The 27,348-nt window shown below is 36.9% G+C and overlaps 1 protein-coding gene across 8 annotated transcripts in view; it reads left to right on the top strand.

Moving 5' to 3' along the window:
* ADGRB3 (adhesion G protein-coupled receptor B3) overlaps nt 1-25,241 on the top strand; it is a 447,230-nt gene extending 421,989 nt beyond the window's left edge. For 4 of the 8 annotated variants that reach the window (XM_059467466.1, XM_059467467.1, XM_059467464.1 and 1 more), the window contains 7 exons: nt 643-738; nt 2,075-2,114; nt 4,661-5,304; nt 5,463-5,576; nt 14,524-14,559; nt 22,399-22,503; nt 24,422-25,241. In XM_059467466.1, the coding sequence (XP_059323449.1) occupies nt 643-738; nt 2,075-2,114; nt 4,661-5,304; nt 5,463-5,576; nt 14,524-14,559; nt 22,399-22,503; nt 24,422-24,610 (1,224 nt within the window). In that variant the 3' untranslated portion in view covers nt 24,611-25,241. Of the gene's footprint in view, nt 1-642; nt 739-2,074; nt 2,115-4,660; nt 5,305-5,462; nt 5,577-7,708; nt 8,189-14,523; nt 14,560-22,398; nt 22,504-24,421 lie in introns of those variants that run through there. The other 4 variants (XM_059467469.1, XM_059467468.1, XM_059467470.1 and 1 more) reach the window with 3 other exon arrangements.
* The last annotated feature ends 2,107 nt before the right edge of the window (nt 25,242-27,348 follow it).

Here is a 27,348-nt window from a genome sequence, read left to right as displayed (position 1 = left end):
ATTCCACTTTTCTTCGTGTGCTCACATTGAAGATACTTCTCTCATCTGGAGAATTTTACTCCTAGAAGATGCATTAGATTCCCTGTACATGGAGCTAAAGATTATTATTGGAATCAGTATTGTCTTTCAAATAGACTTATTCTTTAAAGTACAATTAGGAGATTACAATACTTGTTAAGAACTGATTTCAATAACTGTCTGGTCACAGTAACTGTAAAAAACTGTCTTTCAAGAATAATACATTTATCAAGAAGAAGATACACTTTATCTTGCAATATTAACAGTTAACAGTACGTCTATTAATCTTGTTATCAGACATCTACCAAAGTGAATAAGACAAAGCCAAATACTATCACCAAGACAAATGTGGCTTAAATACTATATAATCACTGTCTAGTAGCTAATTCTGGCCATACATAAAACTAATTCTGTGGTCTCTGTGTGATAGACTGACAAATTTATAGCAGCCAAAAAGTATAACAAATGTATCAAATGACAGAAATAGCCATTTATGTTTATTGCCTCTGATTTATGAAGTGGGCTAAAGAAAAGTCATGCATCATATTCCATATGATTTAATTTAATCTCTACTAGGAATCTACAATGTTTCACAAGAATCAGTATAAGATATTTTCTTCACAGGTTCAAGATGCATTCAGATGTCGGCTAAGAAATTGCCAGGATCCAATCAATGCAGATTCTTCAAGCTCTTTTCCTAATGGACATGCTCAAATCATGGTTAGCTTTTATTTTCTTCTTTGACTATGAGTTTAGTATTCCTAACAGAAAGAAAAACTTACTGTGTTGTACGTGACAAGTTTGTATAGCTGAAATATTAACACCTAAGCAAAAGACTGTTGACGTTATTATCTGCTTGCTTAAATATCTTAGCTAGTTTTAAATTATTGGTGTGTTTATTTAGTGGAGCACAGTGAGTTGGTATCTTCCACCAGTGTTCTGTAGGACAAAAGAATCTTAAATTAGAGAATAAAAAAGAATTTAATAATATATTGTGACTTTTTCTAGTGTTGATGTAGAGTACTGATGCATTTCCCTTCATGAGGTCTTGAAAAATGTTCTCAAAAAGATAAGGAGAAAGTGCTAGACATTCTACAGGGGGAACCTATTTAGTGTGTTAAATTAAGAGATAGTGAATTTTGCTAATATTATTAGGTAATGTATTAATACAACATAGTGGTCTCTTCACTTTGAACACCAGTTTGTCATTGACTATAATGGGGTCAGAATCAGGCCCTAAAGACATGCAAGGCTCAGCAAGAATGCAAGGTACAGCAAGCAGATGCCCTTCAAAATGATGAATCAAAAAAAGAATTTAATGTTTGGACTTCACAAGCAAGAAAGAGATCAGTTTTACTGAACATTTAGCATGGAATAAACTTTTGTGAAAATAAAAAGTCAATAAATTCTCTAACAGAATAGTTTTGTTTAACTAGGAAAAGTGTGCTTTGATTTTGAACTGTTAAAATTCTTCCTTATTCTCACAATTTATTTTTGAATAATGAAATAAATAATAGTTGTTTTCAGGGAGTACAAAAATTTTATATTACTACATTAATAAAAAGAAATGACAGAATTTTTTATAACATAAGCACTTCATTTACACAAATTAATGACGTTTCAAACAGGATGGACTATTTGAATTCACAGTAATTTGTATTGCAGGCTATTTTTCATACTTTTTTTCATTACATTACCATGAAAATCTTCCTTAAAGAAGATCATTTGGTGAGATGTAGAAGTTATTCTTCCATATACCTTAAAAACTATACACTGTATCATTTTATTAAAATTATGTCCTCTACTTCCACCTATTTTATTTTATGTTTTCTGGTCAGGCAGTGTACTTTGAAAACCACCCAGTTGTACTTTAGGAAATTTATAAAGCTCTGCTGTTGTAAAACAATACACTTCACCTTCTCAGCAACGAGAAACAATTTTTAACAGACTATGACCCTGTAAGTAAGACATTTTGGAAGTGCTAGTTGGCAAAAAGGTATTGTGGTTTATTTTTGAATTATTAATGGCTGTTCTGTTTCACTGTTTCTTGTTACAGACTGATTTTGAGAAGGATGTAGACATTGCTTGTCGGTCAGGTAAGAACATTGAGATAGTATTTAGCCAACAAATAGTCTTGTACAAGTTCCTTGTGAAGTGAAAACCAGAAAAATATTGGGGCTTAGCTGTTTGTAGGAAATATTTATTAATTTAAACAAAATAAAATGTGGAAAATTATGTCACTTTGTGAATACATTATTTAATTGTGTTACTAGGGCCATTAACTAGAATTGAGCATTTAGAAAGTAGTCAAAGGTGTGAAAGTCTATTAGAAAGCAAATAGTTGTGGAAAGAAGATAATTCTTAATGCATTAAGCTTTCCTTTCCTGGTACACAAGCAAATGTGAAAACATCATTTTAGTTCAACAACAAAAAAATAGTGTATCTTGACAGCTGTGTATATGAAGGATGCATCAATTTGCATTCATTTTAAAATGGGTATATTTTTTAGGACTCTAAGTAAAATCAACAGTAGTTTAAGCAAATTGAGTTTTATTCCACTTTAATGAGAAAAGTTGCAGGTTTTAAAAATATATTTCAGTAGTGTGATCTTTAATCAGTTGGCTATATTTGTTTCCGTATATTAAAGACAACAAAATTTCACCTATTTATTTACCAACCTTGTTTAAATAGTGCAGTATAAAATTAATTACTATTTAAACTCTACAGAAATATTTAAATCTAGGAGATATTTCCAAAGGACAGTTTTTCCTAGGGAAACAGTCTTGCCTAAACACCCTCAGTTTTCAATAAAGGGAGAGTGTGTCCTCTCTGTGCGGTGAGTCAGAGCAGAAGCCTGATTTAGCTGTTCTGCATCAGCCACCTAAAGGACACTCTTTCTTCATTGGCTAAATGCAGAGCCAAGAAAGCTGATCTCATTAAGGTGAAGTTTGAGTTTCCAGTCACTCACCTTTAAAAAAGTGCCAATTGAGTTTCTTGCCATATAGACTTAGTTCTTCCCTACAGATCAGTTTTAATATGCACATGTATTTTGAAGGAATCAGGGTAGTGCATTGTAGCACAAATGCCTGTGTGTCACCATCCAATGCAGACAAAAATCCAGCATAGATCCATGTAGTTCCCACTTCTGTGATAACATAGCTCTGCAGTACAGAGGGTCTTGCCAGAGGTGTCCTACAGGAGATTGACTCTGAATGCTGTCATGAACAGGCTTTGCTTGATAAGCATTTGAACTCACTTTCTGATAATGGAAAAATTTAAGGATAGATCATTGTTTGAAGTGTCTGAGCAAGTGTCACTGGAAACAATGAAGCAGACACTGAATTCAGGTATATGTGCACCGTTGTTTAGAAGAAAATCATTATTTTCCTAATGGGAAAAAATGAGAGTTAGTTTAGTGTGAGGAAGGAAAGTCAGATGTCTTATGAGCTGCTTGCTATGGAAAAGGCAGTGAACTGACAGGTGGGTACTGGGGGATCTGGGTCATCAGAGCCCTTGGGCAACCAGAATCTATGCAAATGTAAAACCTAGATACTTGAGTCTGTCTTTCTGTCTCAGCCCATGAGCTGGGTTTTGTTGTATAAAATAGCACTGGTGTGAATGAAAATATTTTCAACCAGGACCAGAAAATCCCTGTAGGCAGCTGGAATAAGTCCAGCAATTGGTTACTTTATTTGTTTTCTACCCTTTTTCTTTCATTACAGGTTTTGGATTATAGATGTACTTTTTTATTTTCTTCTTCTTTTTTTTTTTGTTTGTTTGTTTTTTGAAAGATGAATAATTATGACTGAATAGCTGCTTTGCTTTTGAAGCCATTCTTCAATGCTTCTGGAAATTTTGAATTTTATAACAGGATTAGTAACTTTTACATGTAAACCTCAACCCCAAAAAAATCATTGAATGTTTCTACAAGTTTGACCAGGAAGGTCTAGGCCTAGAACAGAAGTGGATTATGACTCTGCTGTAAAACATTTTTATATTCTTTATAACCTTTCCAGATACAGTAAAATATTCTTTCTGATACCAATGGAATTTTTTCCCAATGTGGTATTTCTTTTGTCACTTTTATTTAAAACATATTTTAACAGAGAAGAGTTTTTAAAAGTCAGTGAAAAGGAACATTTAGGAGTTTAGGAACATATGCTCATAGTTATAGTCTTATGGTCGGTCATTACAATGGATGACGAAATGATTCTGCCTTACAATCTGTTTGACATTTTCCAGAAGGTTATGTGGAGTTAATAATGACAGTAGGGATGTCATACTGTATTTTTTTGGAAAACTCTTAATGAGTTCCACATGGCAGGCTTGTGCTTAAGCTGTAACTCACCTAAAATCTATAGAAGTCAGTAGGAACAAATGAAGTGGTTTTGATTCATATAAATGACTGAAGTTAGTCAGAGATCAGCATCAGTTATACACAGCAAATTAAGAAAAGAAAAAACCCAAAACCACATAAAAGCTTTTCCAAAAACAATCTTTATAACATGAAAACTAATAAGTGGATAGAAAATATTTTAGAAGATACACTGGTAAAGAAGCACTGCTAGATAAAGCCACAAGTAAAAGCAGTGTTAGGTTGATATGGTTTCATGCTGTAAGAATCCTCTTCTCTGGCCCACAGTTCTGCATAAAGACATTGGACCTTGCAGGGCAGCCACTATAACAGGAACACTTTCTAGAATTTCACTAAATGATGAAGAGGAGGAAAAGGGACCAAACCCAGAAGGAATGAGCTATTCAACCTTGCCTGGAAACATCATCTCCAAAGTCATCATCCAGCAACCAACAGGTCTCCACATGCCTATGAGTATGAGTGAACTGGCCAATCAGTGCTTGAAAAAAGACAACAGCGAGCTGAGGAGGACTGTGTATTTATGCACTGACGACAATTTGAGAGGTGCAGATATGGACATAGTCCATCCTCAGGAGCGGATGATAGAGAGCGACTACATAGTCATGCCCCGGGGCTCAGTAAATACCCAGCCATCCCTGAAAGATGAAAGCAAAATGAATATAGGCATGGATACCTTGCCTCATGAAAGGCTGCTGCACTACAAAGTTAATCCTGAGTTCAATATGAATCCCTCTGTAATGGACCAATTTAATATCAATTTAGACCAGCATCTTCCCACCCAAGAACATATGCAGAGTTTGCCGTTTGAGCCCCGCACAGCAGTGAAGAATTTCATTGCTTCAGAGCTGGATGACAATGCAGGATTATCAAGAAGTGAAACTGGATCCACAATATCAATGAGCTCTTTAGAGGTCAGTGGTGCATAAACAAATTGCATGCTCTGTTTTTCTAATTTTATGGTAAGACAATAAATTGTGTCTTGTGTCTGAGGGGTGAAGCTAATGTTTTAATTCAGTATAAATTATTGTTTGGGATCATACACTGCTGTTCATATTTCTCTTATTATCAGAAGTGTTTATACCTAGAAAACAAGACTAAAGTTTCAGAGCCAGTCTGTATGAAAAAATATAGTTCTGGAGATTTAACATTCCACACGACTGCCGAGGATTTCATGACCTACCAGGTAAAGTCCACTGGAAAATTCTGTGTTGCTATGAGAAGAAAAACTATTCCTGCAAGATACAAGTGCTAATCATTGGCCCTACCTGCAAGCACATGCAGCTGAAATTATTTGCCATTTTATTGCTGACAATCATATCTGTCTCAGATATGATAGGTCTGATTATGCTCTCATTGGTGTAAATCTCGGATTCTTCCATCCAATAGTTCACCATTTACTGATTTAGTTTTGTTTGCATGTGCATGCAGGCATTGGTACAACTGATGTGTGCAATAGGTACAGGTGGGCTTCGTGTGGAGTATCATAGATTCCAGTCAGATTGCAAAAGTGAACTGAAAAGCTTTTAAAAGGCTTTCAGTTATTACTACAATCTGTCTGTGGGATTTAAGCATTTTCAAACTGAAAGCTGTTGAAATAAATGGTTAAGACCTAAGCATCAAATACTGCCATTCTTATTAAGCCTTTACATGTGAAAGCCAGGAGCGAGCTGGAGTTTATTTCATACTTGGACCTCCTTAAGAACTGGGAATACATTTCACCAGCACGTCAAATGTTGTGAACATGGCATTTTGTGGGACAGAGAAAGACAAATGAGAAAGTTATGGTAATCACTCATTCTCTGAAAGAAGTCACGCATGGAAAAAAATTCTACTTTATTGTGCGAACTTGAAGCCATTAGCTATTACTCCACAGTGTTTAGAACCGTCTGGGTAGGGAAGTAGAGACTGAGCCTTATTTTTCAATTTTTAGATGCAACTGCAGCTGATACTTCATAAATAGTGGCTACTTATAGATGTTTCTTTTAAAATGGAATTGAAGTTTGATGAAAATGAAGTTTTATGAAGAGTTTGGGCAGAAGATCAGAATTTAGATTCTTTTTAAGAGCTTTCTTTACAGGCTTTGAAAGTAAAATGTTTTCTGTGCTGTTTATATTGTGTGTGTACTACAATCAGTTTTTACAAGAGTTGATTTAACTTTAAAATTAATAGAAAATGAAGTGTGCGGATCTGCAAAGAATCAAAAATTATCCATGTTTTGGTTGTTGTTAAAGTGAATATGTATAATCTTGAACGAATTTTCAAAATTATTTCTAGAAGATAGTTTAAGTCCTTGCCCTTTCAGTGCTCAGACAGACAGGCTCTTTCAGAGCAAGTCTGCATTGTTAAAGAAATGACGGCCCTCAGTTCAGGTATATTAGTTAATAGATCTTGGGTGATGCACAGGAGTTCTCAAATTTAATGCAACCCCAGAAGCAGAATAGATAAGGTCAACTTCCAGCAGTATCCTCTCCCAGCTATCTACAATTCCATCTTTCAGATCATTTTTTGTCAGATATAGAGGCTTAAATCCAGTCCAGTTAATATTATACATATGGATATGTGAGGAAGATTCATAATTCTTTGAGAAGATGGACATATTTGCCACCAAACTTCCACTCTAAATAAATTTCTGGTGATGCCTCTTTTCTTCCATTGGTGAGAAAGTTCATCTAGGACCTTAAAAAAAAAAAAAAAAGGAGCAGATCTTAGTTAAGTTGTAAAAATTGTGACAATAGTTACTTCAGCATATACAAAATTATAGTTCCTGACACCGCTTTGGAATATAGGCCTGAAAATTGATCAGTATAATGTACTGCTCCTTTAAAGTTATTTTTCTAACTGTATTTGTATCATATTTTAACTTTCTAAGATGGGATGTACACACAGAGTCTCAGTCACCATTCTGTATATCATTTTTACACTCAGGAGGGACTAATAACTATGTAGTAGAAAATGCAGTAAAATATTACAAGATAGTAAATATTTAACTCCTCCTAACTTGGGAAGTATACTAGGTTTAGAAGGCGGTATTTTGGTCCAGAATGACAGTTATATTTGTAAACCTCATGAAACCCAGCAAAATCCCATGTATTAGGAAAAAAGCACAGATATTGTGGCAGGTCAGAAATGAAAGAAACTGTTTTGGCTTTTGTGTCTGCCTTTGTGATTCCCGACGTTACTGGACGAGGATGTGCTGCACTGAACTGAAGATAGGAACGTGAAAGAAAATTGTATGTAGAAGAAAATCAGTCTCAAAAAGATTCTGATAAGCAGATCCAGCCAGATAAAGAATGTGATTGTGTTTTTACTATGCAGGTGTGTAAGAAGCAAGGGTTGAGGCAAAGCCCAAAATGTTATTGGCTGGAAGTGACCCACTGGATTAACCTTTGTGGCTGCCTTAAACAAAGTAAAAGTGAGGGGGCAAGGAATTTGGTTTTTGGAAGATTGCAAGACTTTTCAAAAGACAGGGCTTTGTCAGACATTATGGAGCAGCAAAACCTGCAGCAGGACATTCAAGATCACCCTGCCCACCTCTTTCCTGACAGAGCATGACTGGACCAGCTCTAAAGGAGAAGATCCAGAGCAGCAGAAAGCTTCCCCCTCCTATCAGCTTGTAGCAGGAACACAGCTACAATATCAGCACAAAAAACTTATATCCTGACTTCTAACCCTGAAGGGAGGATCCACCAACCCTACCATTAAATATCTAAATGTAGACATTCCCCTTCTGAAATGGAAAAAGTGCTCTTCACATTTGGCTCCCCTATAGAGTCAATTGAGACAAATACCCATTTTTAGGCCACTTTTAGACATCTGCTCCAGGATGAAGTAAATTACATACCTCAGTGCATGTCTCTTTTCAGATTCCATAGAGAAATCCAGAATGAGTAGTTCAAACACAAGCAACAAGAACGTTGATGCCCTAGTCAGACGCATCCTACTGTTTGTCACAAACTTTCTTCTAAAACTTTTTTATCTATTTTTTTTTTCTGAAGGAAATGCTTAGATGTGAACGATTAAATGCTTTACTATGTCTGGAGGAATTTTAGTTTGCAAAAGATAGCTTGAGAATGCCATAATATTTACATACAAGTATTGCCCAGATAAGTATAAATTTAAGGATGTGCAGATTTGCAATGTGCAAATCGGTAATTTTTATTTTATTTGGTATGCACCCAACAGTACTTACGTGATTACAGGCACAGACAGGCATATTAGCACAACACAGAGTTTCTGAGGAGGACTAATCAAACATCTGGTTAATCTCCTGAACATTCCTTATATGCATGGATTAAAACTGGCTTTGCTACCTTGGCATCAAAGTGGCTTGTAGTATGCTCCTTCAGTTCAAAGTGTTTTGATTTTAATGAAGAGAACACTCAATACAGTCTTTTGGAATGGTTTTTGTTTTGAAAATGTACACTGAGTGTTGTGCTCATTAAAATGAAATTACTTTGAAGTGAAGTATTGCATTCCCAGACACTGAGATGCAGAGGAAAGTAAATGTAGAGGAAGAAGCTGATCTGGGAAACATATCTCCAGGAAAAGTAATTAATCTCTTTTTATTGGGCAAAAAAATGGATGAAGAAGTAGATACCTGTGAAGAGACTTGTATTGTTAGCTTTGTGGAAGAATGAACGGTTCTTTGAAAGGAACTGTGGTTAGTGTAGTGTGAGCAGAAATGGAAAAGAGCTGAAAGAAGACAAAGACTATAAAATACTATAAAATTAAAAACATGCAAATACAGGCAATAGAAACATTTATTAAGGAGGGTTGGGGTGAGGAAATGTCATGTACTTTACAAGAATGGGAAGGAAAGGACTTCACAAATTATTTGTCACATAAAGAACTGGAATTCTCTTTCCAGACTCTTATCTTCTTTGTTTTTCTGTCTCAGATTCTGCTGTGAGATTTTTATGTGTATTAAGTTGATTGTGTGACCAAAATAATCCTTCTGTGTTCATTTATGAGAGCTCTTAATACATTCAGTCAACTCTGTGGGTCCTTGGCCAAATCACTGACAGGGGACTTAAGGAAGAAAATACTGCTACAGCTGAGAAAATAAAGGTGTATGTTTAAGATAGTGAAATGCAAAGAAAAATTAAAGATAGGTAAAGAGCAGAAAAAAATTTTAAAAAAAGGTGGGAAATATGGCAGAAATGGAGAAAAAACAAAATTAAGGTATTAGGAAGAATGAGATAAAAACAGCAGGGAAGGAACAAAATCTAAAATAATAATAATAAAATCCCCAAACCAGGAAAAGAAGGAAAAAAATACAAAGTTAAAATAGTCAATTTCATCAATAAAGTACCAGAGCATCAGGCAGGGAAATAAAGCAAAATGTTGTGATTTTTAGATTTATGACATGAGAAGTAAAAAAAAGAGAGAACAAAAATATAGAGATGAGCACCACAGGAATTTCTTCTTTATCATGTTTCCACATTGCATATATTTTCAGGCATTCTGTATCTCAGATTTCTATCCCTCCCATTCCTCATTTCATTCTTCAATAAGCTGTGGAGACAGCTCTTGCCAATTTTGTGGCTCTCAGTAAAATGAAGTCTAGCCTGTAACAACCCTCCCTTTCTTTCACTTGAGTGAGTAGGTCCCAGAGTCCTCTGACTTCAGAAATTGATGCAGGTTATTTTCAGGGTATCTTACAGAAGTGGGGGTAGAATCCGGCAGAGTTTGTTGTAGTAACTGAAGATGTGAAGAATTGAAATTTTAATCAGTCTTCTAAAATGCAGCATATATTGCAGACTTTATTTTATCATTGTCTATTTAACAAGTGCTACATTTTCCCTCAAAGCTTTCAGAAACACAAAGCAAGTGGTCTTAGCTGATTGAGTATAAATAAACATGCAGTCTGCCCTATAAAAACAGGGAGCAGCAGGACACAATAATTTGTCAGAATACTTTTAAAGTGAGATCTTTGAATTTATGTTTATGCTGAGTATTGGCATACTAAATTTGCTAGTGTGTTTAAAGACTTAAAATTCCCACATTAAATTCTCTTTTTCATGAAAATTTGCTGCCTTTATGTCTAGCTCATGTTATGAGCTAGTAGCCAACAATCCTCTATTAAAAATCTAGAGTGTTTTTCAGTTATATATACACAAAAGGCATTTAAAATCAAAACCATCTTTATATGTTCCACCTTTATATCTCTTGAGGGCCAAATCAGATTTTTCTTTACTTTTGTTCTGGGAAAAAATCCTCCTCAGGCTAAGATCTTGTATGTCAAATCTTATCTCAGAGCAAATTATAAACTGCTGATAATAGGACTTTATATTAATGGAAGCATGGTTATAAGTCCTCTCTATAATATGGTATCTCTGGTTTCAATTATGCTTTACACAATGAAATATATCTTTAGGAGTATCTGATGTAATTAATCAGATAGTGGTGTAATGCAGAGTGGAATAAGAAGGAAAACAGGCATTTGTCATTTTACAGACATGGAGAGGGATTTCATTAGTCTTTTAGTAGGAGCAGCTCTTTCCTGGTGCCAGCGGATTAGTGTGTGCTGGTGTATGGAAATTATTCTTCGAAATTCTATTTTTGTCCCTCAGCAGAGTTTAAAGTTGTTCTGGAATTATACAGAGAAGCTATACATGATTAGCACAAAGTAAAATTGAAATAAAATAAATTACTACCACAAATCTTTTTACACAGAGTTTTATTTTGGCTCTGGCATGAAGGGTACGGGGTTTTTTTCTACATAAAATGGGTTTTATCAATTAAGGTTAAAGAGCCATAGAAATCAGAGATGGAAAAATTCTTGTCAGGTCATCATTTCTATCAGTGCAAGAACATCTACAATATATTTCTCTAAAACTTAGTCAAACTTCACTTTCAAGACTAGAGTGAAGGACTTCCGCTGTTACCCTTAGTAATTATTAATTTTAATTAATTATTAATTAATTAATTCCCTTAGTAGTTTCCATGCAAAACTAATTGCATGGATCTTCAGGTTTTATACACTCCCTTTATTACTGACCCTTGCAGTTCTCCAGCATTTGGGGCTCTTCAGCTTGGAGAACAGATGAGTGAGGAGCGAATAGGAATCTATTATTCATGTCTTATAATATCAAAAAGAGGAACATCAATAAAATGTCAAAGAGATAAACAACCTAATTTCCTTCTTCATGTTTTACATATTTAAACTGTGGAATTCACTACTTCAGCATGTTTTAGATTTCAGAATAAGCTCCTCCCAAGGAAATTCTGAAACTACTGAAGACTTAATGGAAGGTATTGTGGTAGAAATGTGATTTTATACTTGCCCTTCTCTATATCATTCCTGAAATGTCATAGCAGGACCTGGTCAAATACAAAATACTAAATGAGGCAAACCACAGATAATATCCTTTACAGGTTTTTGTTATTTGTATTCTTTTAACATTAATACTCGAGTGAATCTCCAGCCGATTCTTGGGAAAAACCCACCAACTTCCAGTGTAATTTTTGTGTTGCTAAAATAATTCTCAGTTTTGCAGGTGCATAAAGGGAACAGCTTTTTGGAAAGAAACATATTGATGCGACCAGTTCAGCAGCTCATTTGACACAAGGAAATTTCCCCCCTTATTCCACTCAGTTGCCTTTTGTCAGTTTAATGTAGAATGAGCTAGATGGTTGATTTCTGAAAGCATTTAGGTATGTGTGGAAAGCTCCATTTTCATCAGCCAAAAGAGACATAACAAACTTCATATAAGAGGAAAAGAATATATGCAGTCACAATTAATGCAACTGTTTTCATTGCTGTTATATATCATACAGAAACTAGAACAATTGAGTAAAATTTCAACTTCCAATTGAGACTAAGTGGAAACTCCTTCATCCTTGTAAGTTTCCTAATGACTTCATGCTTCCCCCTCTCAAAAAATAGCACTGCTGTCATTTCAGGACAATGATGTAGCACCCAGGAGGACCTGATCGTGTACCTAGTGCTGTCAGTGACAATATTGCAAATAACTTTCCATGGTTCAGGATCACATTCATAATCAGCATCCTTTGGTTTTCAAACCTTGCAGAACTTTTCTGCTCCTGTGGCAGTTACACACATTTTATGTTTTATGCTCAGGCAGCGCTTGTACTGTATTTCATTGTATGCAGCCATGCAAAAAATGTGAAACACAAGCTCAGAACAGATGTTCCTTACTATATAAGTTTAAAATAAATGCTTTTGTGATAGGTTCTTGTTGAGCCCTGGAAAAATCCTCACTGAGAAAAACCTGTGCTATATGACCTGTTTAGTTATAACTGGTGTGAACTAACAGCTGAATTGCAATACTTGCCTCTCTCTTACATTAGCACAACTGAATATTTTGCAATCTGTTAGTTATATATTTTCACCATGTAAACAGTGATAGAGCTGTCTGGGTGCAAATCCAGCTATGCCAGGAATATTTTCACTGGAGTCAAGCGCACAAAGCAATATACAAAAGTTTCAATTTTACAAATCACAGTACCTAGCCAACTGAACTTTTTTTTCCTAAATTTGCTATATTTTTACTTAGGATTCATTGGTATCAGGTTTTGAACTGAACTCTAACTTAAAAATAGCTTTTTAAAATATGTTTCAAAGTTACTTCTGTAAATATCACTGCATTATCTGTTGTACGTTTCTTATTTTGTAGCCATTAAGCCTTTTCAATGGTAGATGTGGTCTAATTGTACCTTAAAAGTAGATCATTCCTCATCACAAATGCATAGATTCTCTTTAAATTAGGCCTTGATGATTAAAGATAGCTTCTCCAAAGCTTGTTTTGTTGGTTGTTTTAACTTAGACTGTTCTTTTATAGAGCCTCAGAACCCTTTAGGTATCAGAGTGTCTACAGTTTTGCAGTAATATTCCTTATATTATTGTGGAATGGAGCATTAAAATTTCACTACAAAACCAGACAATATGTCACAAAGTGGTATAATCAAGGGCTCAGAGACCAAATATCTTCCACTTTTTACAGCCAGAAGACTTGTAAAATCATTCCTTTCAATTTCAGGAGAACAAAGCAGCTTACTAAAACCTGCAGGTTTGTTAAACCAGATAAAATCAAAATCAGGAAGATTCTTCCTCTTGACCTAGTGAGTTTGATTCTTCTTCATTGAAGAAATTAAATGCAGTGTGAAAAGGTTCCTTCACTGTGACTTAAAGCCATCATACCCTCTCATAAAAATTAGGATTAAGCTTCAAAGCAAATCTTTTTGGGTTTGGGAGTACTTTTTTCTTCTTTAACCCTCCTTCCTGAAGACAAATGTATCTTTTTTCTCATTCTCAATTTTTTTGCATTCTTTTCAGCTCTCACAACCTAGCTTCTTCTTTCTACATCTCTTTAATCTATTGCAAGCCATTTAATTTCCAACTTTAAAAGAAAAAAATATTTTTATCCCTTCTCTATAATATTTCTGCTTCTTTTTGATATAATTTGACTTTGTAATTGATTTCTTTTTGGATCTAAAAAATTCTGTGCTAAATTATTTGTAACATGTCTAAGCAATCACATTCTGTTGCATTTTATACAAGTGATTACTTCACTAGTAAATCATTCTTGCTTTATATCAGATGCTTTGAATCAGATTTGTCATAAGTTTAAAACAAAGTCATTGCTTTCTCCATTCAGATTGCCATTGCAAACAAACAAGCTGAAGCTGTGGCTTCGGCTTGGTTTTGCTGTCATTTATTCCATTAAAATCAATGGAGTTGTACCAATGTAAGCCTGATGTAGGAACGAATCAATTTCTGTAAACCTATAAAAAGTCTAAATCATAGATATGTATAGCTACCTGTGTAAAAATGTATAAATATGATGATAATTTTCAAATATCACAGAAAATATAGAAATACTTTATACACCAACAGGTTCAATTGCATGCAAATAACATGCACATTATGCATCCCACTGAAATGCATTCTGGTTTATTTCAGAGAAAATATGATGATACTGGTCTAATAAACTATGCAAAGTCACACATTACTCTTAAATTATCAAGATAAAAATCTCTATCTTCTTACAAAATAACTAATACATACCTAATAGGAAAAAAAGAATGTTATTTAGACTCATTAATATGATTTGAATAGTCCCCTTGTTAATAAAACCTCTTTTTTCTTTTTTTTTACTGCTTAATAGAGAAGAAAATCACGTTATTCGGACCTTGACTTTGAAGTAAGTTTTACTGAATTATTCCTGAATATTAAAAGTATTTTCCTAAAAGTAAATGTGAAGTGTTCATTTTAGCAGATTTTAGCCTTCTGGCCTAGTAAATGTGATAGGGTTGTTCAATTGGTACTGTACAGAACATGATGAACAATTCATAAAACTACTTTGGTGCAACTTGTTTGCAAAATATTCTGAGATCAGACTGTCATATTGCAATATTAACCATCATGATTTCAGTTTTTAAATTCTTTGCCTTTTCATTTTCATCTGGGTTTGGTTTTTTTGATTTTTTTTTTCTCTTTTTTTTGGCTGGCTATCTACTTACTGGAACAGTGTGACACTCTTATAGGACAGGCTAAATCACAGCAGAAGTTTGCTTTGCTCAAGAGATTTTCAATAATTTCTCTTTCTTCAATACTACTTTACTGAAATATGACTTTCACATCCAAGTAGTGATTATGGATGTGTCAAATTTTGAATTACATAGTGCTGCAGGTGTCAAAGCTTATGGATCCCATGCTATATAAAAAATTAAGTTCATGTAAGGTTCTTTAGGTTGGATATGCATAATTTCTAACTTAGATCCTGTCAAGTGAGAAGGCTTAGTTGTGTTCATTAATGACCATTTTGTTCTCAGTCAATACAATTAAGTCTCTTAGAGATTTGTTTGAAGTTTTTCTCTCTCATTTCTACCAGAAGGAATACAGCAGTTAGTTTTCAAGGGGCTGTTCATAATTTGAGGTTTTCACATAGGTTGTCTATTCATAGAGGTATTTTGATATAATACATTTTGTGTGTCTCCAAAGAAACTGAACAATTATATTTGCATAGAACCTGCAGATTGTGGGCTAAAATTTGAAAGCCTGTGATCAGCTCATATCAACCATAGCTCAAAAACTCCCCTGTTTGCAAGTACCCTAAATATGCTTTAGGATAAATGCATAGAAAGGAAGAAGAAATACATGAAACAATAACAAAATTCTGATGAGCAAGCAACTCTAAATTCAGTCAGAAGTTTTATAACTGTAGTGATATAAAGAATTCAAAGTTTTAGTGGTTTTGTCATTGAAAAGTAGAAATATTACAATGAGAGTGTTCTCGGTGGCAACAGTTACTAAAACATTCTTCCTGTCACTCAGGAACATAATCCAGCACCAAATAAACACCCACAATGCCTACACATTTCTCTCAAGAAACAGGATTCCTCATTACATAATTTCTCTTGCCTCCATGGTTTCACAGACTCACAGAATGGGTCATTTTGGAAGCGACCACAGAATGGGTCATGTGGTCCAACCTCACTGCTCCGGCAGGGTCATCCTAAAGCACATGGCACATGATTGTGTCCAGATGATTATTGAATAGCTCTAGTGAGGGAGACTCCACATCTCTGGGCAGTCTGTGCCAGTGCAAAGTCACCTGCACAACAAAGAAATTCTTCCTCATATTCAGGAACTTCCTGTGCATCAGTTTCTGCCCTTTACCTCTTGACCTGTTGCTTGGCACCGCTGGGAAGAGCCTGGAAACCTCAACACCACTTTTTAGATACTGATGGACAGGGATAAGGTCCACTCTCAGTTGTCTGTTTTCAAGGCTGATCAGGCCCAATTCCCTCAATCTTTTCTCAAAAGGTAGATGCTTCAATCCCTTAATCATCTTTGTTGCCCTCCCCTGGAATTGCTCCAGGAGCTCCATGTCCTTCTTCTACTGAGGAGCCCAGAACCGGACTCAGAACTCCAAATGTGGCCTCAGCAGGGCTGAGTAGAGGAGCAGGATCACATCCCTAGACCTGCTGGCAATGCTCTCCTAATGCACCCCAGACACCATTGGCCTTCTTGGCCACAAGGGCACTGCTGGCTCGTGGAGAGCTTGTTATCCATGGTTCTTCTTCCATGTTGTCCATGGACACCCAGGTTCTTCTCTGCAGAGCTGCTTTCCAGCAGGTCAGCACCCAGCCGTTCCTGGTGCAGGGGATTATTCTTCTCCAGGTGCAGGATCCTGCACTTTCCTCTGTTGAGTTTCAGACAGTTCTCTGCTCACCCCTCCAACGTGTCCTGGTCCTTCTGAAGGGCTGCACAGCCCTCTGGGGGACCAGCCATTTCTCCCAGCTGTGTGTTGTTGTTTATTTACACCTTTTTCTTAACTTGTTTGCAGTATTGCTGTTCCATGGCCTGGCATTTTTAGGATTACTGTTAAAATGCAGGAAAATACTTTTTTTGTAAAAAGGAATGGATGGGGCCACTGGGAGTGAGTGCTGAGGAACTGAGAGCATCAGCAATACTGTGCCAGTTGCTACTGTGTTTTACAAGTATTGATGCAGACTAACCCCATCTCACCCCCAGCTTTATGATTTTTCTGATTAAGTCTGTGGACTTTTCTGTATACTTACACATAGCACGACTGTCTAAGGTAAAATAAAATTAAAAAGCCAAAAAATGTTGAAATAATGTGGTGTGGCCAAAATGCTGCTCTTTGGATCCCCCAAAGCAGCTTGACTGCAAAATGGAATACAGTCTGGAGGTAAGATCAAGCCAAAGGGATTGAACATTCTACTTAAATGTTTAACACTTTCTCTGCTTTGTCTGTGACCAGTGCCAGCTGGCACTCTCTGAGACAGTGCCCTTCCATATTTCTGAGGATTCCAAATCATAAAATGACATGGGTGTGGTTCTAAAGATAACAAACGTTAAGTATGCAGTGTGGACAAGTTTGGCTACTTCTGTCCTTTTCCTTTTAACACTCCCTCTGCAGTCTCTACACCCTTAACCTTTCACATGTGTCTCTACACACATTCTATACACAAATACTCCAGCTATGTCAATCTTAACAAATTAGACATTTGAGGGAATATTCTTTGGTGCCAAAAATGCCAGCTTTTAAATGGATTAGTTTTTAGAAAGACTGTCGCTATTTTCATCTAGACCACCCTTGTCTCTCCAAGAAACTCTTGAGTGTCATTAAGGAACTCAGTTCAATCTGGGTACCATTCACAACAGACAATTTGCTTTTAGACTAAGAGAGTTTAGAGTATTCATGGAGACCATTCCCTGTTAGATGTTGCCAGAGAATAGTTTTGGACATGTTTGACTTATTACTATATACTTACTCATGATTTCATATTTAAAATATAAAAGAAAATAAGATTATTCTAGTGGCTTCAAATGGAACATTCACCTTCATATAAATAATTTGAAACAAAAACAATAAAAATACATTTAAAAATACATGAGAAAGTCCATTTTTCTCCAAGACCCACAGAAGAACACAAAGCCACCTGCTATGCAATATGAACACGACAAGACTAAGAACAGGGCTTAGTCTATACATAATAGTTTCTGCTACATAATATACTGTCCACAGTTAGAATTTGTAAAACACTGACTAATCTAGTTGAACTTTGAAGTTTGCTAAATGAACAGTCAACATAAAAAAACTTTACAGCTCTTTTCTTGCTATTAATAAAGATAAGTTTGGACTCATTCATGCAGTCTGGTGTCCAAAACATGAGCAAAATTATTGGTCTGGACATTTTGGATCGTCTCTGCCACAGGCTGTGGTAACCCCAGCTAAGTGCCCTCCAACTCCTGTCATTTTTTCTCTACAGCTGGACAGGTAGCTTTTTCATTAAGTCTCAGCACTAACAGTTAGCTGTCAGATCAAATAAAACTCATTCTAATTATGTTGAACAGAAATACAGATGCTGTAGAAATTCCCGGGAGGGCTTTATAATAGGTGAACGCTGGCAGTTACAAAAACATACCGGAGAGCTAAACAGTACTATTGGCATGCATTTTAGGATTCAAGATCACAATTACCTTTACATTCTATGAGAGACTCTGACTTTTGGATTTCCCCAGTCACCCCACTCTCTCATTTTTATCAGCCATTCATTGGATTATTCTGTTAACAACATTTATGCCAAATAATTCAGAAAATGCCTTATTACCTTGATTGCCAGGAGTCAAGGCATCTCTAGCTCTGAGAGAGAACAAGCGTACACAGAACAAGTGTGAATACTAGACTGTCTTCTTTCCTTTCCACAGATCAGTTGACTTGCACCAACAATAATGTTAAATTGAACACTGCTTGCTGGAGCTGCATTCTTTCAGAATTTCATCTGCCATAGCTATTTATTGTAATGCTACTATAACTCACAAAAGCTTAAAATCATTCTCTTACTAACCTGAAGACATCTCTTTAAGGCAAAAGTAAAAAATAAATATGCCTGCAGGTAAAAATTATTTCCTGCTCCCAAGTTCAGCAACTGATCATACCTAAAACATCTTGAAACAGCAGCATGTTTCCATTAGAGGTCTGGGAAGGCATTCCCCCATCTGTTCTTTCTACTTAGCTGCTTTGTAAAACATTTGAGAGACCATTTTTAACTGCAACAATGTAGAAAATCTCCAAGGCAAATTAAATTACCATGGTATTGGTGATGATGATGATGATGATGATATTGGTATTTATGAGATTGACCACAAATCATAGGATCTGTGACTAGCTTAGGTTGAAAGGGGCCTTAAACATCATCTGGAGCCAAGCCTGAGCCGCTGGCAGGAACGCCTTCCACTGAACCAGGCTGAGCCTCATCCAACCCAGCCTTTAACACTTGCAGTAATGGGGGATCCACAACTTCTCTGGCTACCTGTTCCAGTGTCCCATCACCTTCATCATAAAAGTCTTTTTTCTATATCTAATCTATGCCTACCCTCTTTCAGCTTAAAGCCATCACCACTTACCCTGTCTCTATATGTTCTTGTAAAAAGTCCTCCAGCTTTCTTGCAGGCCCCCCTCAGGTACTGCAAGGCTGCTGTACAATCTCTCCAAAGCCTTCTCATCTCTGTTAGAGATGAACAGCCCGATTCTCTCAGTCTGACTGCATAGGAGAGATCCTCCAGCCCTCTGATCATCTTTGTCACCCTCCACTACGCTCACTCCAACATGAACCTTTTGTTGGGAACCCCAGAGCTGAATACAGTACTGCAGGTGGGGTATCATTAAATATTCATGAGTATATTTGTCTTCAGTTAGAGTTCAGCTAAAGCCCTATCAAAAATAAAAAGGGAGCTGGTTACAGAGTTATGTTCTAAGTTCTCCCTATCTTGCTGACAGCCATCCACACTCTGAATCCTTTTCTGTGAGTAGGTGATCATCAGAGCAAGGCATAGACTCTTTAAAACACACACTCTATCTGACTAAAGAGTAGAAATGTGGAAGGGGTGTCAGTTCAGCTTGACCCCCTTTAGGGTGTGGGGCACAGGATTTATGGAACCTTCAGGAGACACCACAAGAGGATGTGTGTCTGCAGCGTGGTGGCTGACTCTGGTGCTTCTGGCAGGGATGCGGCATCAATGGGCATCTGTGCAGCTGCACCTAAAGAAAAAAGGGCAGCACAAGTTCATTTTCCATCCTTTTCAGATCCTGATGCTAGTCATCCTAGTATTAGTAGTCAAGACCTCCAGCTTTGTATTGTTAAAACTTAGTATTTCTAAGGTTAATAACCTGGTGTTGTCCACATTGCTCATTTAATAGAGAAAACAAGAATAACATGGTACAAATACTTTGTAGGTTGTTTTCTCATAGAAGAGAAAGAGTTACCCAACCAAGCATATTTTCTAGAAAGGAGATAAGATGGTGCTTTCTAACCAAAAATTTTTTTAAAGTCTAGAAATTGAGACTTAAAGTTGGAAATTTAAGTTGCTGCACCTTCAGTTCACATTGTTCTTTATAAGCAATAGGGAGGGAGTGGGTGTCAGTGGGTAGGAATTAAGGAATGGAAGCCAGGAAAACACAAAGTAACCAAAAGATCCATGGGTACATGTTCATACCAGTCATGCTGCTATAAAGAATAAAATGTAAAGATTTTTTTTTCTGGCAGAGTTCCCAGTGCAAGTATTTTATTTCTCCTCCCACCTGCTTCTCCTCAGGAATAATGTAATGAACTGAGTAAGACATTTGCATTATTCATGTTTGCTGTTTAATGACATCTTGGGTCCATGATTAAGGAAAAGATACCAGAAAGTAGCTTTCTCTATATTCCCAGCTTTCTACTAAAAAGTTTCCAAATGGAGATACTTGTTTCACAGCCTTATGTTATTTCCTGCTTTTAGAGCTAGTGTTTTAACCCACCAAAACTGTTTTATTCACATGACCATGTCTCCTTTTTAAAACCAATGATAATATTTGAGGTAGAACCCTTTTTTTTTAAATTTTATGTATATGAAAATTGCTAAATACTCTTGTCTACCATAGCAGCAATATCTGAAAAGAATCCCTAGGAAGTCACTTATGTAAAACTCCCCTCATAAATTTTGTTAGCTATGTCTCGTTAAATTACCTTTTGCAAGGAGTTTGTTACCAAATACTGCAAAAGGTTTTCCCTTATTCACCCCACAACTCAAGTTAATAGGTCTTTAATTGCTGATGTCTCATGTCTCTTTGTGAGACATATTGCCAAACTCCTTTCCTCAGAAGTGAACAACTTCTCAAGCTACTGTGTGGCTGTATTAAAAGTTAATAAAGATATTAGAGCACAGCAGTAGAAATTCCTGGCCAAAAGAGCAGACACATTTCAGGAAATCTCTAAAGACATAATGCAAATGAAGGGCAAAGTTGGCATTGATAAAGGAATATTGAGAGTCAGCTGTTGCCACTCCATTTTAAAAGGTACTAACCTAGGCTTGGCAGGGGTGTTACTTGGTGGAAAAGGTCACACTCAAGCACCACATACATAAGTTTTCAGGGTTTCACTCACAACTCCAGGGAAAATCAGGCTTGACACAAAGTCAGGACTTGCACAAAGGCCTGTGTCCTGCACCTTGTCTGCCAGCACTCCTGGCTGCCGCCCTGGCTGTAATTCAAGTCCAAGCAGTTACAGAGCTTAAGAAAAGCAAAGCCAAGCCCATCCACTGTTGGGCTGAGGTGAAGCATCCTCAGAGCCTCCCATCCCCAGACCACTGAACCATGAGACTGGTCAAACAGCAAGCAGCCTTCAGCTTGGCTCCAGAGGCTGCTCTGAATCCATTACTGAGCATGAATTCCCTTTGAAAACAGCTCTGATGAGCATAGCTCACAATCTAGCCTTGAAAACAGGCTTCACTCTCCAAGTAGCTGCCCAGGCAGGAACATGGCTGAGGCCTGTGCACTGAGGTGTGCATTGTGGGGGCTCTTTGGGGTCACCCCTCTTCCACAGGAATGCCAGTATTCGAATGCAATAATTTATTTTGTCCACGAAATAAGAAAGCAAGTAAAATTGAAAAAATGTGCCTACTTTTCTTAATATGAATGCGATTTCAACTGCATTTTATGATGATTTGAATGACAAGAAGATGTCTAATTAAAAAGACATAACATTTGGGGGGTTTCCATTTTGAGCCAAGATTTGAGTTCAGCATTCTCATAAAAATTATTCCAACAGGGGCCATTTAAAAGTGCTGTTGCTTTCCTATAGAAATTAAAATTTAAGTATCTATGCTGAAAATAGAAGTTCTAGAAAATATTCTTGATATTTGAGAAAAACATTCTTCTGAGAAATTGCCATTACTTTCAAGAAACTTCCAACCTGACATTAATGGCCTCTAATTTCAACAACTTAATAAACATAGGGTTAAAACAGTCTCTTGTACACAGGAGGAGCATTAAACACAGCAGAGAGAATGGCCAGGGCAATTCACTTCCATTGGTCAAATCTATAGGGAAAAGATGACCCTGCCGAATTCAATTTACTTTATTATGTTGGAAAAAGTAATGCTTCTCTTAAAAAAAAAAAAACGATGCAAAGAAACGCAAAACAAAACAACCAGATTCAATTATATATATAAGCAAGTATATTCCATTTTGCAGAAGGTCATGCATACAAGAAAGAGGCATATGGAATTGTTTCAAGAGTTAAATCAGAAATTTCAGACTCTGGACAGATTTCGGGATGTACCAAAATCAGGCAGTATGGTAAGTGTCCTTCTATTATATTTAAAATATGGTGGATCCTAAACAACAGTGAAACAAGAGCCTTTTGAGTCCAGTGCATTTCCCAAGAAGACCTCACCTTTAGGTACCTCAGAAATGAGGACCAGAGCAATTTTCAGTAATCCAGCCTATGACAAGACTCGTTGCATTCTACAATTAGACCACAACTAACTCACTAACGTCATTATAGATGACAAGTAATTGAGCTGCAGGGAATGCATTTCAAATCTGTATGTGCCTGCTGTGTCTCAGGGCCTTTATACAGAGAAAGCAGCTCACTGATATAATTTGACCAATAAGGCTTTTCATGTAGCTAGGCAAAGGGATAATAAATTAGATACTACAAACAAGTCCAGATGGGTTTACCTGTACGTGCAATTGTCCAGAAAGCACACAAGATTTCTGTAATGCCATGTCTTTTCCAAAGCAGATTTATAAATATTTACCATGGGAAAAGCAAAAATTAAATCATCCTGAGTGGAGGCTGCTATCATCATAATTCAAATTTATACACACACACTCATACACACATGCATAACACTCTGACTACAACTGATAATGAGAGCAAGGAAGTGGTTGATTCTACCTAATTAAAACAGCTCATTTAGTCTGACATATTTTTATCAGTAATATTTTGATTAGTAATAATTTTTATATAATTTTATAATGTGAAACTTGCATATTAAATGGAACTGAGCTAGAATCATTGTATTCTATAACTTTTTCAGAAGAGCTGCTTTCAGACATGAAGAAGAGGTATTAAGCAGATGTGAGGCCAATGGATTTACATCTTTTACATCATCTTAATCCAGCAGAAATTTAGCCCTGATTCTTTGATGAACCTTTATCTGTGATATGTGTTATTTTGTATCAAGTTCTCACTCACTCCTCCTTTTGAGATCAGCTGACATGTAATGTTTTCATTTGTCTCCCTACTTGAGATTTGCTATTCACATAAAGCTTGAATTAATTCAAAATCTCAAAGGGAATCTCAGTGGAAGAGTTGTGTTTACTCTGTTTCACATTGGTGCTGTGCTTTTGAAAAGTCTGCTAATAAAAGCTGCCTAGAGGAATGGTCTGTTTGTGAGACAGTCAGAGAGTGATCCAGGTACCTAAATATAGGCATCTCAGGCTATTTTAGACAGAGGTCTTGGTTTACATCACAATACAGGCAGCAATGATACAGGGCTCAAAGGAGACCTGCAACTCTCGTGAAAGATAGTTGGAGATCAAGCAGAAAGTTGAAAGGCATCTTAGATGGTGCAAAAATACTGGATTTTAGCAACTAAATCCCACCCATCACATTACTGCAGAAATCTCTAATTAAATTGGTCCATCAAGTCTTTTACCTTATAAAAGGTAGCATTAAAAAAAAATTAAAAATCATTCAGTAGAAAATAACCACCTTTCAGTCTGTTAATCCTAATATACATGAGCTCATCCACCTGCAAGGCAAGGTGGCTCTCACAGCATTTTCAAGGTTTCTGTCATTTTGCCATGCACCTGCCACAATTTAAAATCCAGCTGGCAGTCTCTGTTTCAATCCACTCCATATTTCAAGCCACAAACTCTTCTCTGTTACCTTCCTTTCTCTTCTCCCTCTTTTCTCCCACTCTTAGAAAGATGTCTATTGGTACTGGATCTCTCAGCCCATTCCTCTCACATTGGTTCTTGTGAAAGAAAGGGCTTAGCTGGCAGCTCAGGTGAGGAGCCTGCCAAAGTGCTGATTGTTCACAGAGAAAGTCGCAGCAGTGCCGAGCACCCGCCAGCCTGGCTCCCTGCAAAGCCATTTCCCCTCTCCAGCTTCTGTGTCTCATGAGAGCACGTCAGCAATCAGCCTTATAAATGGAAACTGCATTATTTCATCCTTGATTTTAATTCTTCTTTCTTTGGTCTTCAGGAGAACTCAGGACCCAGCAAGGCTCCATGGGACAGTTTCAAAACCACAGGTGACTACCAACACTATACAACGATAAATGTATTAGACACAGAGGCAAAAGATGCTTTAGAACTCAGACCAGCAGAATGGGAGAAGTGTCTGAACTTGCCTTTAGACGTGCAAGAAGGTGACTTTCAAACAGAAGTTTAACAAAAGTGAACTGAACAAAACAGAAACAAAGTAAAAATAATTCATTGCACTGACAGTAAAAAGACTTTGGGAATCCTGACAATCCTGACACTCCTGTCTGAACATTGCAACTCCTTTATGTCAGGCTCTTCCTGTGCCAAATGTCAGTGGTTTCTTTCGTACAGTTTATTCCCACTAGTGCGGCTAGTGGAGAACCAGGTGTACAATTCTTACCATCGTGTGTTGTAAGTACCCGTGGAATGGATTTGTAAGGTAATCTTTATAGATAAACCTCAAGCAACGATTCATGTTGTAACAGCTTCATCTGGTTTAGTTTTCAAAAAACTTCACCATGAAGCACAATGTATATATTTATGCAGTTTTTAAAGTTTATAACAGTCTGTTTGGCCATTACTACACTTTTTACTTTATAATATAAAAGCAAAGTTTTTGTCATTAAATGAATGTCTGTTGAGCTACATTCTTCATTGCTTTAAATGCAATAAAGTAATAATCTCACTTTTATATGAATAATATATTTCACATCTTTATTATTGCAGTTTTCTCTGGAAAGCTCAGAATAGCTTTCTCTGCTGCAGCTGTGTATAAAATATTTAAAATGTTGTATGGTGTAAATAAACCTTTGTCTACATATCAGTTTCCTAGTGCACTTTATTCCATATTGTTTCTCTTAAATTTGAATATTTATACAATTTTCTATAAAACACAAGTATTGAATATGTATTTGCAGTTTTAATAGCATGTTGTATGTAGCTTCTGCAAAACGTTTCTAAATCATATTAGTAGGCTTGTAGCCATTCTGCATTTTCTTAGGGGGTTTTTTCCAACAATGTACCATATAAATTGGACTTGTCTGAATACTATTACAATTTTTCTGCTTTATTAGAATTTTTGTCTAGTTGTAGAAAGACAAATAATTGAAAATAAGTTAAGTTTCAATGCACAGCACCCAAAAAAACCACTGACTTATAATCTTGTGCATGCTCTTCTTGCTGTATAACAAAAAATTATCTCAATATAAAAAAGTTCCTAAGTATATTAGATTAAAAAAAAAAAACAAACCAATGAACCAAACCCCAAAAAATTAGTCAGTTTCATCATAAATCACAAGCAGAATATGATTATTCTTTGTATTGAAAATACAGTTAAATTATTAGGAATAGGAAGATTAAATCTCCTTTTCCATGCATAGAATCAAAACCAGATCTTCAAAAATCTCACCTACAACATAGCTGTGGGGTACAGAGATGGAAGGATATCTCAAATCTTCAGATGTCAGAGTTCTAGAAAAAAGTTTTAAAAACTATTTTGGTTCCTGCTCTATGAAAGTGAATATGCTGCAGCCTACTAGCTGGAGAGATCTTAGAGAGGAAGAAAACATGACCACCAATCTGCTTAGGAAAAGAAAAGATAAGAATAGAGGCGTGTCAGTGAGAACTTAACCCAGAGAGTTGGAAGAGGAAGATCAGCATCCATCTGTTAAGAGAAAAGTACTTAGGATCAACCTTAGGACCAATCTTCAGAAACTGTTTCAGTTTGACAATTTTTTCTTCAGGCCATAAGGTATTTTTAAGCCACAAAAGGGAGCCTGACTTGGTCTGCTTTGAGTGAGCACGTCATGCTGAATGAAGACTTTTCTGATCTAATGCCTGAGGGTCTAAATCTTTAAACAAGTAAGAAATAACTAGCCACCAGCCTGGTGCCAGGTCCAGTAACTGGCTTAGGTGCCTGGAGGTTAGGTGATGTAGTACTATCACCCTGAGTAAGTTTGCAGACAACACTAAATTGGGCAGGAGTGTTGATCTGATGGAGGGCAGGAGGGCTCTGCAGAGGGATCTGGACAGGCTGGATCCATGGGCAGAGGCCAACGCTGTGAGGTTCAACAAGGCCAAGTGCCAAGTCCTGCCCTTGGGTCATGCTGTGCTACAGGCTGGGGGCAGAGTGGTTGGAAAACTGCCCAGCAGAACTTGAGGGACTTGAGGGTGCTGGTGGCATCAGCTGGACACGAGCCACACACGAGGGTGTGCCCAATGGCCAAGAATGCCAATGGCATCCTGGCCTGTGTCAGCAAGTGTGGCCAGCAGCACCAGGGCTGTGATTGTCCCCCTGTACTCAGCACTGGTGAGGCCACACCTGGAGTGCTGTGTCCAGTTCTCTGCCCCTCAATTTGGGAAGGATGTTGAGGTGCTGGAATATGTCCAGAGAAGGGTCTAGAGAGTGAGTCCCATGAGGTGCAGCTGAGGGAGCTGAGGTTGTTTAGTCTGGAGAAAATGAGGCTCTAGGGAAATCTTATCCCTCTCTACAACTCCCTGAAAGGAGGCTGTAGGCAGATGGGGTCGGTCTCTTCTCCCAGGCAACCAGTGACAGGATGAGGAAGTGGCCTCCTTTGCATCAGGGGAGGTTTGGGTTGAACATCAAGAAGAATTTCTTCACAGAAAGGGTGGTTAAGCGTTGGACTGAGCTGCCCATGGATGTGGTGGAGTCTCCATCTCTGGAGTGTTCAAGGAACAGCTAGACGTGTCACTTTGGGCTGTGGTTTAGTTGACAAAGTGGTGTTCAGTCAAGGTTGGACTTGATCTTGGAGGTCTTTTCCAACCTTTATGTTGCTATGGTTCTGTCATTCTACACTGTGATACATCAGTCAAATAGAACTGGCTGTTTTTCAAGAGGCTGATGCAGAAGGAGGCAGATGGCAATGCTGGCTATGCAGCCTCCTAACTTTTCAGATCAGCACCAAA

Source organism: Ammospiza nelsoni, chromosome 3, assembly GCF_027579445.1.
Source record: "Ammospiza nelsoni isolate bAmmNel1 chromosome 3, bAmmNel1.pri, whole genome shotgun sequence".
Taxonomy (NCBI): Eukaryota; Metazoa; Chordata; class Aves; order Passeriformes; family Passerellidae; genus Ammospiza; species Ammospiza nelsoni.
The sequence above is the reverse complement of the archived record's forward strand: the minus strand, read 5'-3'. Positions and strand labels throughout refer to the sequence as shown.